The sequence below is a fragment of the Eubalaena glacialis genome, chromosome 6 (assembly GCF_028564815.1).
Source record: "Eubalaena glacialis isolate mEubGla1 chromosome 6, mEubGla1.1.hap2.+ XY, whole genome shotgun sequence".
NCBI lineage: Eukaryota > Metazoa > Chordata > Mammalia > Artiodactyla > Balaenidae > Eubalaena > Eubalaena glacialis.
The window spans coordinates 15,254,836-15,272,272 of NC_083721.1; the positions used below are offsets into that span (position 1 = coordinate 15,254,836).

At 40.7% G+C, this 17,437-nt stretch overlaps 1 protein-coding gene across 9 annotated transcripts in view; it reads left to right on the top strand.

Moving 5' to 3' along the window:
• The first annotated feature begins 4,852 nt into the window (after positions 1-4,852).
• The window catches only part of GRIK1 (glutamate ionotropic receptor kainate type subunit 1), a 427,131-nt gene continuing 414,546 nt past the window's right edge, over positions 4,853-17,437 (top strand). For all 9 annotated transcript variants that reach the window (XM_061192934.1, XM_061192936.1, XM_061192935.1 and 6 more), the window contains exon 1: positions 4,853-4,970. In XM_061192934.1, coding sequence (XP_061048917.1) covers positions 4,853-4,970 — 118 coding nt within the window. The remainder of the gene's footprint in view (positions 4,971-17,437) is intronic.

Sequence of the window (17,437 nt, forward strand, 5' to 3'; positions counted from 1 at the left end):
AATGAGCATTTATCAAGTTTCCCCTAATTGCCAGGCATAGTGCTAAATGCTGAGGTTTCCTGTAAACAGAGCAGTCTGCCATCACTGAGTTTCTAATAAAGTAAACAGACATTTAGAGAGTTGATAGTGACCATGAGGGAACTGAGCAGGGCACTATGAGGGAAATTAATGTAACAAATTTAGATCAGACAGACAATGGATCGAAAGAGGCAGTGGGGGAGAGGAACAATTAAGAATCTATTGTAATAGACTAGATGGAAGATCACGGTGATTTGGGCGAGTGTAGTGGTTCTCATCTAGGGGTGATTTCTACTTCAGAGGACATTTGGCTATGTCTGCAGACATTTTTTGGTTGTTACAGCTTGGGAGGAGGGTACCACTGACATCTAGTGGATAGAGTCCAGGGAAGTTGCTGAACGTCCTATAAGGCACACGACAGCCTCCGCAACAAATAATTTTCTGGCCCCAAATGTCAAAAGTTTTGAGGCTGAGAAACCCCAGGCTAGTATGACAGCAGTGGAGCTGCAGAGAAACAAATTAAAGAAATGTTTGGGGCATAAAACCAATAGTGTATGAAAACAGACTGGATGTAGTAGGAAAAGTAAGGATGATGTCCTGAGTTATTCGTTTTAATAACAGGATGGAAGGTGGTACATGTACTGAAATGAGAAACTTTGGAAGGGGACTTGGGAGGGAGCAATAATATGGCACAGAATTAAGAGATTGACATGCACAGTCAGTAGGAAACAGTAACTAGAATTGGTTATGTGAATCTGGAGTTCAGAGGCAAGTCTGAATAAAAGAGAAAATTTGGGATCATTGCTTAAAGATATTCAGTGTCTTAGAAGAAACACATGACATCACCTAAGGAAAAAAGTATAGATAAAGAAGTTGTCAAGAAGTGAGGATTTTGATCCCAAATCAGCTGGACATTCTTAGGAAGCTCTAAAAGCCACTTGATCTTTTGCTTTCAGTACCCTGGGTAACATTATAAGTAAACTCAAGTATACTCACCACTTGGAAAACACGTTTATAACATTTGGGTTCCTTAGTTTATTCTAAGCCATTTTTCTTTATGTCTAGTTATATTATTAAAATTAAGTAATTTTAAATGGATTGCCGTCTAAGTAATGCCACCAGCTCTCACAAGATGCACAATGCTGCATGCTACTGTATTGCTTCATTATTAACCACGGTGTATTAATTTAAGCTTAAGATTTGGGAAATGGGGAAAAGACCGAATGCATTCAATTGGAAATTTTTATTCTTAAGAGGGCACTATGAAAATGTGAATCAAGAGTGACTAACAGTCATTTGGGGCAAAAAAATAACTAGATGCATATATACACAAGATACAGTGTTTCTAAAAAGCACAAAACAAATTAACAGCAGGTGCTGGTCACTCATGAGTAACTTACACCGTGAGCCTGTGTACATGAGCAGTGGAGGAAAGCATTTTAACAAGGAAATAAATTTCAGTTTTAAACTTTACAGATTTTACAGATGATACAGAAAAGTAACTTAATTGTGCATGTATTCTTTAAGAAGCCTACTTTAGGAAATGCAATCTTTCTGATATTTCTACCAACCAAAAAGAACTTAAGACCAAGGGTAATGCAGGTAAAAGTAATAAAATTTCCTTCAATAGTATTGGACCAAATTACTATTACTACACTATTAGCTGAGTCATTTCCTAACAGACAAAATATTTTAGTCTTTGCCGTCTGAGGCATATTTAAACTAGAAATGTATGTGTAGATTAATTTAACCAAAAGAGTAAATTACCACAAATGAACTAATATATACTGAGTAATGAAAGCCTTGGAAAATACTTTGTATGCCGTAGCTCATATAATCCTCCAATGGTGCTACTGTGTTATTATCATTCTCATTTTACAGATGAAGATATCAAATCCTAGAGAGAGTGTGACAGTCAGTATAGAGTAGGTTTCACTGTAATAACAAACAGATACCAAAATCTTAATGGATTACAACACAAAATTTGTTTTCATTGATTTGTCAACAGTTTGCTGCTGATCTGACAACTATTGAAGCAACTCCTTCCCAAAAGGTGACTCAGGGATTCAGGCTGCTTCCATCTTGACCGCTAGAACTTGCAGCTTTCAGAATTACTCTGGCAGGAGAAGATAGTGCTGGAGGGAAATGGGAGATCCTTTCACTGCTTTCCTTCTCACCCAGAAATGGCACATCCTACTTCTACTCACATTTCATTGGTTAAATATGTATTATTACACCTAACTGAAAAGGTACAGGTTTTAATACGCCCCGGAAGAAGAGAAATGGATATAGATAAGCATCAGCAATCTCTACTATAGGGAGATAAAGTAATTTAACCAAGGCTACAAATCTAGAATTGGGTAAAACCAGGATTCAAACAGTTTGTTCAAAAGCTGACCTAATTCGAGAGTTTGGGATCTCAAGATCTAGACATGCAATATCTATTATCTATTAACCCCGTATGTACCAAGAAAAATAGGCCACTGATTATGCTTTACACAAATCTTCAGGTGTAAAAAAAAAATCCTCTAACAAGCTTTATATTTATTCTCACTTTAAATAATACTTACTAAGGATTTATAAAGTACCCATTATTTGAATTTTGAAGCATCACTTCCTCATCAAGTTCTTCCCAAATTCCTAAAGAGGTTAAATTTCTCCTTTTCATCATGCCCTAAGTACCATTTTGTAAAACTCATCACATTTCTTTACTACCTATGAGTTTCATTATGGCAGCAACCATATTCCCACTGTGTCTCCAGGGTTTGGCCCAATGCCTCCCACAAAGGAGGCACTCAAATATGCATTGAGTGAGCCAATGAATGAATGAATGAATGACAGGAGAGTTTGTCTCTTTTCTGAAGCAAGTCATATCATTGTTTGACACTTTCCGGACTTAGAAATGTTCCTCGGCCAAATAAATGAAATTTACTCGTTTACAACTTCCAGCCAACATTCGTATTTTTCTTATTTCTTCTCACTTGCCTAATACTATGACTACATTCTTTTAACACAGAGCTCTTCAAATTTCTGAAGATAACCTGCATATGCTCCTAATTTTTCTTAGTTTCATCAATCTATGCATGAGATGCATTCTTAAATCCAGATCAACCCTTCTTCTTATCTGTGGATATGTTCTGTTTTATCAACTATCATACAGAAGTATCCAGAACCAGGCACAGTATTTGAAGTATGAACTGACTAGCTTCCAACAGTGAGGTTATAAGCTCTCTTGGAGGATGGATGGTGCATGTTTCCCACTATAGGGTCTTCAGTAAAAAAAATATATATATATATATATATATATATAGCATCTGGCACCATATATAAGGGTGAATGAATGAATGCATCTGAAGTTATATTAGATTTCTTTTGTAATTCTTTCCTATTATAGGTCTATATACCTGTGGACATGTTTTTCAGATGAATTAACTCAGATTAGGTCAGTTCTCCAAAATCCATACTCAGAGGGAAAAAACAAAACAAAACAAAACAAAAACAAAAACTCTATGAATGTTAATGCAGACCTAGCAAATATTTATACAGAACATTCCTCCACAAAGCTCAGAGGAAATTAAGCCAAAATGATCAAATGATGATGATTTCCCCAGGGAAGTGTCCTTGTCCTTCTACAGAGAAATAGTCTCCAAACCTACAGTTCTAAAATAGCCTCTCTTCCAGCGTTCAAACGTGACAGTCAAAAGAAATCAAGAAAAGGAGCGGCGCTGGAAGCTGCCTCTTTGCCAGTTCTGCACGTGTAAATGGAAGCAATTTACAAGAGATTATCTTGGGTCTGAATAGGAAAGAAGGCACTTTAATCTTAGAGTACTGAAAGTATCTCATTTTTCTCCTCTTCCTCCTCCTCCTCCTTTTCTTCATCTTTGCCAGAGTTAAAATAAGAGCTCTTCTATTCTCTGAATACTGGCGTCCGAGATGGCGATTTTCCATCAAGTGATGGGAAGAGTCGTAGTTGGCCATCTCTACGACCCCCCTAACAGGCGCACGGGGACATTACCAAGGAGGCTCCTCTGCCACTCACAGCCCACAGCAGAGGCTGCCTTTGCTCTGACCAGCAGGTTAAATTTTCTGTCTTCAGGATGCAATACTCAACAGACTTTCCAGCATCACAGCGCAAAGTTGAGGGAGAGGGAGAGGGAGAATGTGCGTGCGTGTGTGCGTGTATGAGTGCCTGGATCAGTGTATTGGAGCGGGCAGTAAATAGAGGCTGGGGCCAGCGTGGGGAAGAGGAAAGCAAGAATTGAGAAGCAAAAGCGTGGCTCGGATCCTAGTGAACCTGCTGGAGCTCATCCGGCTTGCTCAGAGCCCCTGCACCAACTCACCCAGTACCCCCTCTCCTTCCTCCTTCGCCTTCTCTCCCCCTTTCCCCTCCTTGTTTCGTTGCACCCTCCACCTACCCCCCATCCCCCACTTTCTCATCTGACCAGAGGACGAATGAGTGAGACGTTCCAGCAAATTGGGGCAGCAACTTTCCTCAGCTGGTCTCCCGGCTCCGGGAGCAGTTGCGCGCTGCTTCCCCGCGGTCTGTGGCCCATGGAGGAGGAGGAGGAGCCGCAGCAGTGATGGGCTAGCGGCAGAAACGAGGAGCCAGCCCCGAGCGAGCCCAACGTCGCCAGCCAGCTCCGCGTTCCCACGCCGGTTCCCTCAATCTCTTTCCGGGGGGCCGGCGCAGGCGGAGGGGGGGTGGGGTGAGGCGCGCAGGGTGCAAACGCGGAGCATCCCAGGGAGGATGAGGCGGGGACCCGACCTGAGCGGGCTGCCTCTCGAGGGCGTGCGACAGCGGCTGGGTCTGGGCATGAATTAAGAAGCTGGGAAGATGGAGCGCCGCACACTCCTGGCGCAGCCCGGGCTCTGGACCAGGGACACCAGCTGGGCACTTCTCTATTTCCTCTGCTACGTCCTCCCCCAGACGGCTCCGCAAGTACTCAGGATCGGTGAGTGAAACCCGGGGAACGCTCCAGGCTGCCGAGCGGCTCGGGGGATGTGCTCTCTCCCCGCGGCCAGCGCGGGCTCAGCGGATCCCGGGCGAGGCAGTGCGCGTAGGCGCGGGGGCAGGAGCTGGGGGGAGTGGAAGTCAGCTCACCCGGGAGGCTCCGGGAGAGGAGAAGCCTCGTCACAGCTTCTCTCCTGGCGAGTGCCGGGCTTCCCCGCGAGGTACGGTTGGCGGGTTTTTTAATCTGGACTCCAGACACGCTGGCAAGAGAACCAGGGTTGGAGGCTGCCCTGCACAGGTACCCTACTCTGGGTGTGGGGTCGCGCTCGGTTTGGGAACGGAGATGCGCTCTCCCCTTCACCTCGGTGGGCGTCGCGCTGTCCAGATCCGCCGCCCGGGTCCCTGGCCACCGGGGCTCTGGGTACTCGCGGGCATGCCCAGATCTCAGGAAGTAGAATTTGGGGACCACTAGGGACGCGAGGACTTCCCTGAGCCTGCTAGCCCCGATCCTCCAAGTTTGCATCCTTAAGTTGGGTTCTTCCACAAGGAGTCTCCAAAGTCTGGAGGATTCCACTAGAGTTGGGCAGTGTCGGGATCTTACTTCTGACCGAGGGTTCCAGGAGTAGGGAGGACCGTCAAGTCAGTGCCGTAAGTCGGCACCTAAGTTTTCCACTTGCTCCCCAATCTGTCCCGCCAGCCTGCCACTGAGCATGATCCAGACCCGTCCAGGTAACTCCCTGGAAGACTCTGGACTTCCGTCTCGAGGGGCGCGGTGGTGGGGGTAAAAAGAGACTGGAAAACTCAACGTAGGAATCCCGGGGCAGCCTGAAGCGGGTGAAATGCAAGCCCAGTAACAGGCAGAGGGTGGGAATTTTGCTAGTCTGTGGATTTAGGTACCTAAACGCACCCGCCACCAGGGTTTGGTCTGTGAAGGCACTGAGCGATTTCTGAGCAGCTTTTTGGGTTGAAAAGCTCTTTGACTACTTTAGTGTTCTCCCTTGCAAACTAAACCCAATTTCTATTCCTTTGGTCTCAGTTTGTCCTTTTCCCCCAACCCACTGTGCTTCTTAAAGACTCAGTGAGCGAGGAGAGCCACAGGTGAAGTCTTGACACCACACCACACGGGGCTCCCAGCTTCGCCAGTTTCTCACACGTTAGGCACCAAGAGTGAAGTCCTCACCTCTGAGGGCTTCTAACTCATAACATTTCCAGGAACGGACAGAAAGTGCACTCCTTAATGACGCCCCTAAGTGGCTGAAATTTCTCAATAACTTTATTAGTTCCCACCTGCAATTGAAGAACCTCTTTCCAAAGATTCAGAACTTAGTTCCTGTCACTGAATATGCCAATTTAAAATTAAAAAAAAAAAAAAAAAAATAGAAGTTTACTACGCTGAAATGCATTTTCTCTAGGCACGTGGGATCTGATTTTCAAGGAAAGAAAGGTTCTCAAATACTAACTTTTACTGCAGGCATCTTTTTCTAGAGTAAGGATAGTGATAATGCACATTTTGGTGGTTAATTTAGACTGTTCATTTAAAAGGTCCCAAAGTATTCCTTTTACAAAAAAATACCACTCATAACTAAAATATCCTTCACCTTAGATATGTTCTAACCTTAAAATCCTTTTTTCTTTCTTTCTTTTTCTTTTTCTTTTTTTGATGCAATCAACCCTACACACTCTGGTAACAAAATTCTTGTGGACAGCATGAAGTAAACAATCAGTGTGTTACAGTTTACAATGTTCATTAACTTAATTGGTGCTTTGCATATATTTTCTTTAATTTATTTTTTTAACTTCTTTATAGGAGTATAACTGCTTTACAATGGTGTGTTAGTTTCTGCTTTATAACAAAGTGAATCCGCTATGTGTATACATTTATCCCCATATCCCCTCCCTCTTACGTCTCCCTCCAACCCTCCCTATCTCACCCCTCTAGGTGGTCACAAAGCACTGAGCTAATCTCCCTGTGCTATGTGGCTGCTTCCCACTAGGTATCTATTTTACATTTGGTAGTGTATATATGTCCATCTTACTCTCTCACTTCGTCCCAGCTTACCCTTCCCTCTCCCTGTGTCCTCAAGTCCATTCTCTAGGTCTGAGTCTTTATTCCTATCCTGCTCCTAGGTTTTTCAGAACCATTTTTTTTTAGATAACATATATATGTGTTAGCTTATGGTATTTGTTTTTCTCTTTCTGACTTACTTCACTCTGTATGACAGACTCTAGGTCCATCCAACTGACTACAAATGACCCAGTTTCGTTCCTTTTTATGGCTGAGTAATATTCCATTATATATATGTGCCACATCTTCTTTATCCATGCATCTGTTGATGGACACTTAGGTTGCTTCCATGTCCTGGTTATTATAAATAGAGCTGCAATGAACATTGTGGTGACTTTTTTGAATTATGGTTTTCTCAGGGTATATGCCCAGTAGTGGGATTGCTGGCTCGTATGGTAGTTCTATTTTTAGATTTTTAAGGAACCTCCATACTATTCTCCATAGTGGCTGTATCAATTTACATTCCCACCAACAGGGCAAGAGGGTTCCCTTTTCTCCACACTCTCTCCAGCATTTATTGTGTGTAGATTTTTTGATGATGGCCATTTTGACTGGTGTGAAGTGATACCTCATTGTAGTTTTGATTTGCATTTCTCTAAGGATTAGTGATGTTGAGCATCCTTTCATGTGCTTCTTGGCCATCTGTATATCTTCTTTGGAGAAATGTCTATTTAGGTCTTCTGCCCATTTTTGGATTGGGATGTTTGGTTTTTTTGATATTCAGCTACATGAGCTGCTTGTAAATTTTGGAGATTAATCCTTTGTCAGTTGCTTCATTTGCAAATATTTTCTCCCATTCTGAGGGATGTCTTTTCATCTTGTTTATGATTTCCTTTGTGGTGTAAAAGCTTTTAAGTTTCATTAGGTCTCATTTGTTTATTTTTGTTTTTATTTCCATTTCTCTAAAAGGTGGGTCAAAAAGGATCTTGCTGTGATTCATGTCATAGTGTTCTGCCTATGTTTTCCTCTAAGAGTTTTCTAGTGTCTGGCCTTACATTTAGGTCTTTAATCCATTTTGAGTTTATTTTTGTGTATGGTGTTAGGGAGTATCCTAATTTCATTCTTTTACATGTAGCTGTCCAGTTTTCCCAGCACCACTTATTGAAGAAGCTGTCTTTTCTCCATTGTATATGCTTGCCTCCTTTATCAAAATAAGTTGACCATATGTGCATGGGTTTATCTCTGGGCTTTCTATCCTGTTCCATTGATCTATATTTCTGTTTTTGTGCCAGACCCATACTGTCTTGATTACTGTAGCTTTGTAGTATAGTCTGAAGTCCAGGAACCTTATTCCTCCAACTCCATATTTCTTTCTCAAGATTGCTTTGGTTATTCGGGGTCTTTTCTGTTTCCGTACAAATTGTGAAATTTTTGGTTCTAGTTCTGTGAAAAATGCCATTGGTAGTTTGATATGGATTGCAATGAATCTGTGGATTGCTTTGGGTAGTATAGTCATTTTCAAAATGTTGATTCTTCCAATCCAAGAACATGGTATATCTCTCCATCTGTTTGTATCATCTTTAATTTCTTTCATCTGTGTCTTATAGTTTTCTGTATACAGGTCTTTTGTCTCCTTAGGTAGGTTTATTCCTAGATATTTTACTCTTTTTGTTGCAATGGTAAATGGGAGTGTTTCCTTAATTTCTCTTTCAGATTTTTCATCATTAGTGTATAGGAATGCAAGAGATTTCTTTGCATTAATTTTGTATCCTGCTACTTTACCAATTTCTTTATTAGCTCTAGTAGTTTTCTAGTAGTATCTTTAGGATTCTGTAAGTATAGTATCATGTCAGCTGCAAAGAGTGACAGCTTTACTTCTTCCTTTCCTATTTGGATTCCTTTTACCTCTTTTTCTTCTCTGATTGCTGTGGCTAAAACTTCCAAAATTAGGTTGAATAATAGTGATGAGAGTGGACAACCTTGTCTTCTTCCTGATCTTAGAGGAAATGGTTTCAGTTTTTCACCATTGAGAATGTTGGCTGTGGGTTTGTCATATATGGCCTTTATTATGTTGAGGTAAGTTCCCTCTATGCCTACTTTCTGGAGGGCTTTTATCCTAAATGGTTGTTGAATTTTGTTGAAAGCTTTTTCTGCATCTATTGAGATGATCATATGGTTTTTCTCCTTCAGTTTGTTAATATGGTTTATCACATTGATTGATTTGGGTATATTCAAGATTCCTTGCATTCCTGGGATAAATGATATTTGATCATGGTGTATGATCCTTTTAATGCGCTGTTGGATTCTGTCTGCTAGTATTTTGTTGAGGATTTTTGCATCTATCTTCATCAGTGATATTAACCTGTAGTTTTCTTTCTTTGTGACATCTTTGTCTGGTTTTGTTATCAGAGTGATGGTGGCCTCATAGAACGAGTTTGGGAGTGTTTCTCCTTCTGCTATATTTTGGAAGAGTTTGAGAAGGATAGGTGTTAGGTCTTCTCTAAATTTTTGATAGAATTCATCTGTGAAGCCATCTGGTCTGGGGCTTTTGTTTGTTGGAAGATTTTTAATCACAGTCTCAATTTCAGTACTTGTGATTGGTGTGTTCATATTTTCTATTTCTTCCTGGTTCAGTCTCAGAAGTTTGTGCTTTTCTAAGAATTTGTCCATTCCTTCCAGGTTGTCCATTTTTTTGGCATATAGTTGCCTGTAGTAATCTCTCATGATCCTTTGTATTTCTGCAGTGTCAGTTGTTACTTCCCCTTTTTCACTTCTAATTCTATTGATTTGAATCTTCTCCCTTTTTTTCTTGATGAGTCTGGCTAGTGGTTTATCAATTTTGTTTATCTTCTCAAAGAACCAGCTTTTAGCTTAATTGATCTTTGCTCTTATTTCCTTCATTTCTTTTTCATTTATTTCTGATCTGATCTTTATGATTACTTTCCTTCTGCTAACTGTGGGTTTTTTTGTTCGTCTTTCTCTAATTGCTTTAGGTGTAAGGTTAGGTTATTTATTTCAGATGTTTCTTGTTTCTTAAGGTAGGATTGTATTGTTATAAACTTCACTCTTGGAACTGCTTTTGCTGCATCCCATAGGTTTTGGGTCATCGTGTTTTCATTGTCATTTGTTTCTAGGTATTTTTTCATTTCCTCTTTGATTTCTTCAGTGAGCTCTTGATTATTAAGTAGTGTATTGTTTAACCTCCATGTGTTTTTATTTTTTACAGATTTTTTCCTGTAATTGATATCTAGTCTCATAGCATGTGGTTGGAGAACATACTTGATACGATTTCAATTTTCTTACATTTACCAAGGCTTGATTTGTGACCCAAGGTATGATCTATCCTGGAGAATGTTCCATGAGCACTTGAAAAGAATGTGTATTCTGTTGTTTTTGGATGGAATGTCTTATAAATATCAATTAAATTCATCTTGTTGAATGTACCATTTAAAGCTTGTGTTTCCTTATTTATTTTCATTTTGGATGATCTGTCCATTGGTGAAAATGAGGTGTTAAAGTCCCCTACTATGATTATGTTACTGTTGATTTGTCCTTTTATGGCTGTTAGCATTTGCTTTAAGTATTGAGGTGCTCCTAAGTTGGGTACATAAATATTTACAGATATTTTATTTTCTTCTTGGATTGATCCCTTGATCATTATGTAGTGTCCTTCTTCTTGTCTTGTAATAGTCTTTATTTTAAAGTCTACTTTGTCTGATATGAGAATTGCTACTCCAGCTTTCTTCTGATTTCCATTTGTAATGAATATCTTTTTCCATTCCCTCACTTTCAGTCTGTATGTGTCCCTAGGTCGGAAGTGGGTCTCTTGTAGACAGCATATATATGGGTCTGTTTTTGTATCCATTTAGCCAATCTATGTCTTTTGGTTAGAGAATTTAATACATTTATATTTAAGGTAGTTATTGATATGTAGGTTCCTATTACCGTTTTCTTCATGACTTGGGTTTGTTATTGTAAGTCTTTTCCTTCTCTTGTGTTTCCTGCCTAGAGAAGTTCCTTTAGCATTTGTTGTAAAGCTGGTTTGGTGGTGCTGAATTCTTTTAACTTTTGCTTGTCTGTAAAGGTTTTCATTTCTCTGTTGAATCTGAATGAGATTCTTGCTGGAGAGAGTAATCTGGACTGTAGGTTTTTCCCTTTCATCGCTTTAAATATGTCCTGCCACTCCAGTCTGGCTTGTAGAGTTTCTTCTGAACGATCAGCTGCTAACCTTATGGATATTCCCTTATATGTTATTTGTTGTTTTTCCCTTGCTGCTTTTAATATTTTTTCTTTGTATTTAATTTCTGATAGTTTGATTAATATGTGTCTTGGCATGTTTCTCCTTGGATTTATCCTGTTTGGGTGTCTCTGTGCTTCCTGCGCTTGATTGACTGTTTCCTTTCCCATGTTAGGGAAGTTTTCACCTATAATCTCTTCAAATATTTTCTCAGTCCCTTTCTTTTTCTCTTCCTCTTCCGGGACCCCTATAATTCAAATGTTGGTGTGTTTAATGTTGTGCCAGATGTCTCTGAGACCGTCCTCCATTCTTTTCATTCTTTTTTCTTTATTCTGCTCTGTGGTCATTATTTCCACTATTTTATCTTTATTTTTATCTTTTATCATTACTTATCCGTTCGTCTCCCTCAGTTATTCTGCTTTTGATTCCTTCTAGAGAATTTTTAATTTAATTTATTGTGTTGTTCATCATTGTTTATTTGCTCCTTAGTTCTTCTAGGTCCTTGTTAAACGTTTCTTGTATTTTCTCCTTTCTATTTCCAAGATTTTGGATCATCTTTACTATCATTACTCTGAATTCTTTTTCAGGTAGACTGCCTATTTCCTCTTCATTTGTTAGGTCTGGTGTGTTTTTACCTTGCTCCTTCATCTGCTGTGTGTTTCTCTGTCTTCTCATTTTGCTTAACTTAATTTTTTTGGTGTCTCCCCTTCACAAGCTGCAGGTTCATAGTTCCTATTATTTTTGGTGTCTGCTCCTAGTGGGTAAGGTTGGTTCAGTGGGTTGTGTAGGGTTCCTGGTGGAGGGGACTGGTACCTGTGTTCTGGTGGATGAGGCTGGATCTGGTCTTTCTGGTGGGCAGGACTGCATTTGGTGGTGTGTTTTGGGGTGTCTGTGACCTTATTATGATTTTAGGCAGCCTCTCTGCTGATGGGTGGGGTTGTGTTCCTGTCTTGCTAGTTGTTTGGCATAGGGTGTCCAGCACTGTAGATTGCTGGTCATTGAGTGTAGCTGGGTCTTAGCATTGAGATGGAGATCTCCGGGAGAGCTTTTGCTGTTTGATGTTATGTGGAGCCGGGAGGTCTCTGGTGAACCAATGTCCTGAACTCGGCTCTCCCACCTCAGAGGCACAGGCCTGACACTGGCCAGGGCACCAAGACCTGTCAGCCACACGGCTCAGAAGAAAAGGGAGGGGAAAAAAAGAAAGAAAGAAAAAAATAATAAAATAAAATGAAGTTATTAAAATAAAAAAAATATTAAAAATTTAAAAATTAAAAAGTCCTTAGAAAAAGAAAGAAAGAAGAGAGCAAACAAACCAAAAAACAAATCCACCAATGATAACAAGCGCTAAAAACTATACTAAAAAAAAAAAAAAACCCAGACAGACAGAACCCTAAGAAAAATGGTAAAAGCAAAGCTATACAGACAAAACACCCAAAGAAGCATACACATACACACTCACAAAAAGAGAAAAAGGAAAAAATATATATATATATCTATATATAAAAAAAGGAAGAGAGCAACCAAATCAGTAAACAAATCTACCAATGATAATAAACTCTAAAAACTAAACTAAGATAAACATAAAACCAGAAACAAATTAGATGCAGGAAGCAAACCCCAAGTCTACAGTTGCTCCCAAAGTCCACCGCCTCCATTTTTGGGTGATTCGTTGTCTATTCAGGTATTCCACAGATGCATGGTACATCAAATTGATTGTGGAGATTTAATCTGCTGCTCCTGAGGCTGCTGGGAGAAATTTCCCTTTCTCATCTTTGTTCACACAGCTCCTGGGGTTCAGCTTTGGATGTGGCCCTGCCTCTGCGTGTAGGTCGCCTGAGGGCATCTGTTCTTTGCTCAGACAGGACGGGGTTAAAGTAGCAGCTGATTAGGGGGCTCTGGCTCACTCAGGCCGGGGGGAGGGAGGAGTACGGAATGCGGGGCAAGCCTGTGGCGGTAGAGGCCAGAATGACGTTGCACCAGCCTGAGGCGCACCATGCGTTCTCCTGGGGAAGTTGTTCCTGGATCAAGGGACCCTGGCAGTGGTGGGCTGCACAGGTTCCCGGGAGGGGAGGTGTGGATAGTGACCTGTGCTTGCACACAGGCTTCTTGGTGGCGGCAGCAGTAGCCTTAGCATCTCATGCCCGTCTCTGGGGTCCGCGCTGATAGCCGCGGCTCGCGCCCGTCTCTGGAGCTCGTTTAAGCGGTGCTCTGAATCCCCTCTCCTCGTGCACCCTGAAACAATGGTCTCTTGCCTCTTAGGCAGTTGCAGACATTTTCCTGGACTCCCTCCCGGTTAGCTGTGACGCGCTAGTCCCCTTCAGGCTGTGTTCACGCCGCCAACCCCAGTCCTCTCCCTGGGATCTGACCTCCAAAGCCCGAGCCTCAGCTCCCAGCCCCACCAACCCCACCCCGGCGGGTGAGCAGACGAGCCTCTCGGGCTGGTGAGTGCTGGTCGGCACCGATCCTCTGTGCGGGAATCTCTCCGCTTTGCCCTCCGCACCCCTGTTGCTGCGCTCTCCTCTGTGGCTCCGAAGTTTCCCCCTCCACCCCCTGCAATCTCCACCCGCGAAGGGGCTTCCTAGTGTGTGGAAGCCTTTCCTCCTTCACAGCTCCCTCCCACTGGTGCAGGTCCCGTCCCTATTCTTTTGTCTCTGTTTTTTCTTTTTTCTTTTGCCCTACACAGGTACGTAGGGGAGTTTCTTGCCTTTTGGGAAGTCTGAGGTCTTCTGCCAGCATTCAGTAGGTGTTCTGTAGGAGTTGTTCCACAAGTAGATGTATTTCTGATGTATTTGTGGGGAGGAAGGTGATCTCCACGTCTTACTCCTCCACCATCTTGAAGGTCTCTATATATTTTATATATTTAAAAAAAGACAAATCTATACATACTCGAACAAGGTATGCCAGCCAACAGCCCTCCTTTTTGTACAATAAACTTTAGATAGCATTTTCCTCCCCTACATTACCCAAATCTAAAGGAGTTCCGGGAGAGGGTGAGAAAGGATGTTTGAAGACATATCTACTCTCAGATCTGAGTATATATCTAAGCTCCATGCAATCACACTCATCCATTTAAAAGTAGTTTTCAAAGTGGAAACAACCCAGCATGATTCACTGACCTTAAAATATATGCTACACTATAATGAGATTTCCTTTTTCTAAATGGGAGCCAAACTGCATAAAGTAAAATTGCAAGGCCTGGTGCTGTTTATGTGCAGTACAAACATCTTACTCCTTCAGGCTCTGAGTGACCTGTGCTTGGCATGACCACCCTGTATATGCCTAAGGACTATGCTTACTTTTATTTTATTTTATTTTATTTTTTAAACATATTTATTGGAGTATAATTGCTTTACAGTGGTGTGTTAGTTTCTGCTGTATAACAAAGTGAATCAGCTATACATTTACATATATCCCCATATCTCTTTTCTCTTGCATCTCCCTCCCACCCTCCCTATCCCACCCCTCTAGGTGGACACAAAGCACTGAGCTGATCTCCCTGTGCTATGCGGCTGCTTCCCACTAGCTACCTATTTTACATTTGGTAGTGTATATATGTCCGTGCCACTCTCTCACTTTGTCTCAGCTTACCCTTCCCCCTCCCCATGTCCTCATGTCCGTTCTCTTTCAGCACCATGGAAACCAGCTTTAGCTCAGAGGAAACGTGCCTCTCTACAGTGAGTTTCTTATGTCAGTCAAGTATAACATTGAATAAAAAATATCAAAGGAGTTGGGGACTGAGCAAGTGTGTGTGTGTGTGTGTGTGTGTGTGTGTGTGTGTTGAGGGAAGGAAAGAGAAGAATTGAAATCCTTTATTTTTCATCTCTTTCTCTTTCTAACAAACCATTAACCAACCAACCAACAAAAATGGGCTCTTGATTATTAACGTGCACTAATATTACAAGTGTTCCAGTAACTTAAAATAACCCAAGGTAAAGTACAACATAAATCTCTGGCACTTTGCACAGTGCTTACATAGAGGAAGCACTTGAATCTTGAATGAATTAATTACAGGTCTACTTCTCTTGCAAAAGTGTCTGCTTAAACTTCAGCCAATGAGAAAAAAGTGAATGAAAGGTATAAAATTTAAGGTAAAATTAATGCATCCTAAGCATTAGAGAGGTATTTGAACATATGTATGGTTCTTGCACATATTGTGGATGTCTGTTGAAAAGTTTACAATCTTACACCACAGCTTATATTCATGAAGGGAGTTCTATAGGATGGAGGGGCCCTAAGCATTATTACTAACTACACTTCAAAGGTTTCCCAGCAGCCAGCATGGAAGAGAAATATGGCTGGCTTCTGGAAAATATCTAGAAGATGCTGGGGTTATTCCTGTCTTTCTGTCTCATAGCCTAATGTTTGTCAACAACAAATTAATCACACACACACACACACACACACACACACACACACACACACTCTTCAGTCACAGACCTCTCTCTCACATGGCTAGACCCACCTAGCTGGGTCTAGGTGACCTGAGTAGATGGCATTGTACCACCATTAGTGGACAAAAAAAAAAGAAAAACAATTCCATATGCATATGCCATTTCTGGGACAGATGTATCATATTTCTAATAATAATAGTAACAGAAAGATACATTTATATAGTATATTTTTATGCATCATCTCAACATACACAGTCACAGAGGTGGTGGTTAAAGCATAGGATTTAAGAGTTAAGTGGTGGGTAGCCAGGCTTTCTGACACATGATTTGTTGTCAGAAAGCTCAGGCTTGGGTCCCACCTCCAAGACTTACTAGAAATGTGTCTCAGGGAGACATTCAATCTCACCAGGCTTTTGTTTTGCATCTGAAAAATCAAATTAAAGCAATTGCAACCTCACAATGTCATTGGTAAGAGTACAGAAAATAGACTATGAAAGGGATTTAAGCAGTCTATGGATTCATGAGTTGCATTATAATTGTTTTGTTGTTTTGTTTTTACATTTTAAAATTATTATCATTGAAATTTTCTTCCTCAACAGGGACTTAATAGTTAATGTGGTATATTTTAAGACCTTTAATATTTCTGAGCCCAGATCTCTTCATCTGTGAATTAGCAGTAATGATATCTGCCTTCCCTATTTCACAGGGGAGGATCAAATAAACTAATTTTTGTTATTTGCAAACAAACCACTAAATAAATACAATGTATTACTATTATGTAAGTAAATATAGTGTGCAAAGAGAAATACTGTGGAAATTTATATGAATAGCATGGAAGTTTAAATGGCAATATAATTGTTCAAATGTTTTTATCTCCTTAAGAGAGATCCGGATGTATTTTATTTCAATCATCAAGTTGGCTGTAGCATCATTTTTTAAATATTTAATCCTAATTACCTCCAAAGTTCCAAGTAATGTTTACTACATATTTGTTCATATTTTTGCTTAAGTGTACAAAAGCTCACAGCTTTATTCTTTAATTACTGAATTCTTTTGTCATTTTAGTACTAATTCTTCATTCAACAGACAAATATTTATTATGTGCTTACTCCCCTACCATGAACCAGACACATGCAGGACATGGCACAGAGAACAAAATGGGCAGGCACATCTGCCCCCTTGATGCTTGTATTCTAGTGGTTTACAATCTATGTTACCACTGAAAGTTTTCACTAGGCCTTCAATGCAGATACTTTTTATATTTTAATTTCAAATATTATTTGAAGAGAGTTTTCTGTTCATCTTGGAGCATTTTCTATTCATCTTCTGCCCTCAGTTGATTCTATCAATGGCATGCCAACATGGAATAAGTTCAAGCCTTCAAATGCACAGAGGACAGACAGAGTGGGTTCATGCTGCCAAACCTAGAGCAGGTTTGCCTCTGTTTAGGAAGATCTGTTTGGTGTGAGGTAGATTTCACCCTGAGACAGCATGTTGGTCTCAACATTAACTTGAAAACTCCACTGACCCTGGGAGAAAAATTTGGGAAAGAAGCTATCTGATAGATGATGAAAAGAGAGTCTCTGGCTAATGTGAACATATTTCTGCAATGAGCAGATCTTTTGCCTTATTATTTTATCTGCATAATTCACCTTTTTCTTTAGTATTGATCTTACAGGTCTAATATTTATATTGTGTAGACCTGACCTGTAACGCTTTTCTTATATAGTTTCTAATCTACAGTTTTCATTGAGAAGACCATGACTTGGTGGCTTTGCCTAAGTTCAAGTGCTAGTTAGTAGAAATGCTGGGACTTGCAGCTAGACATTCTGATC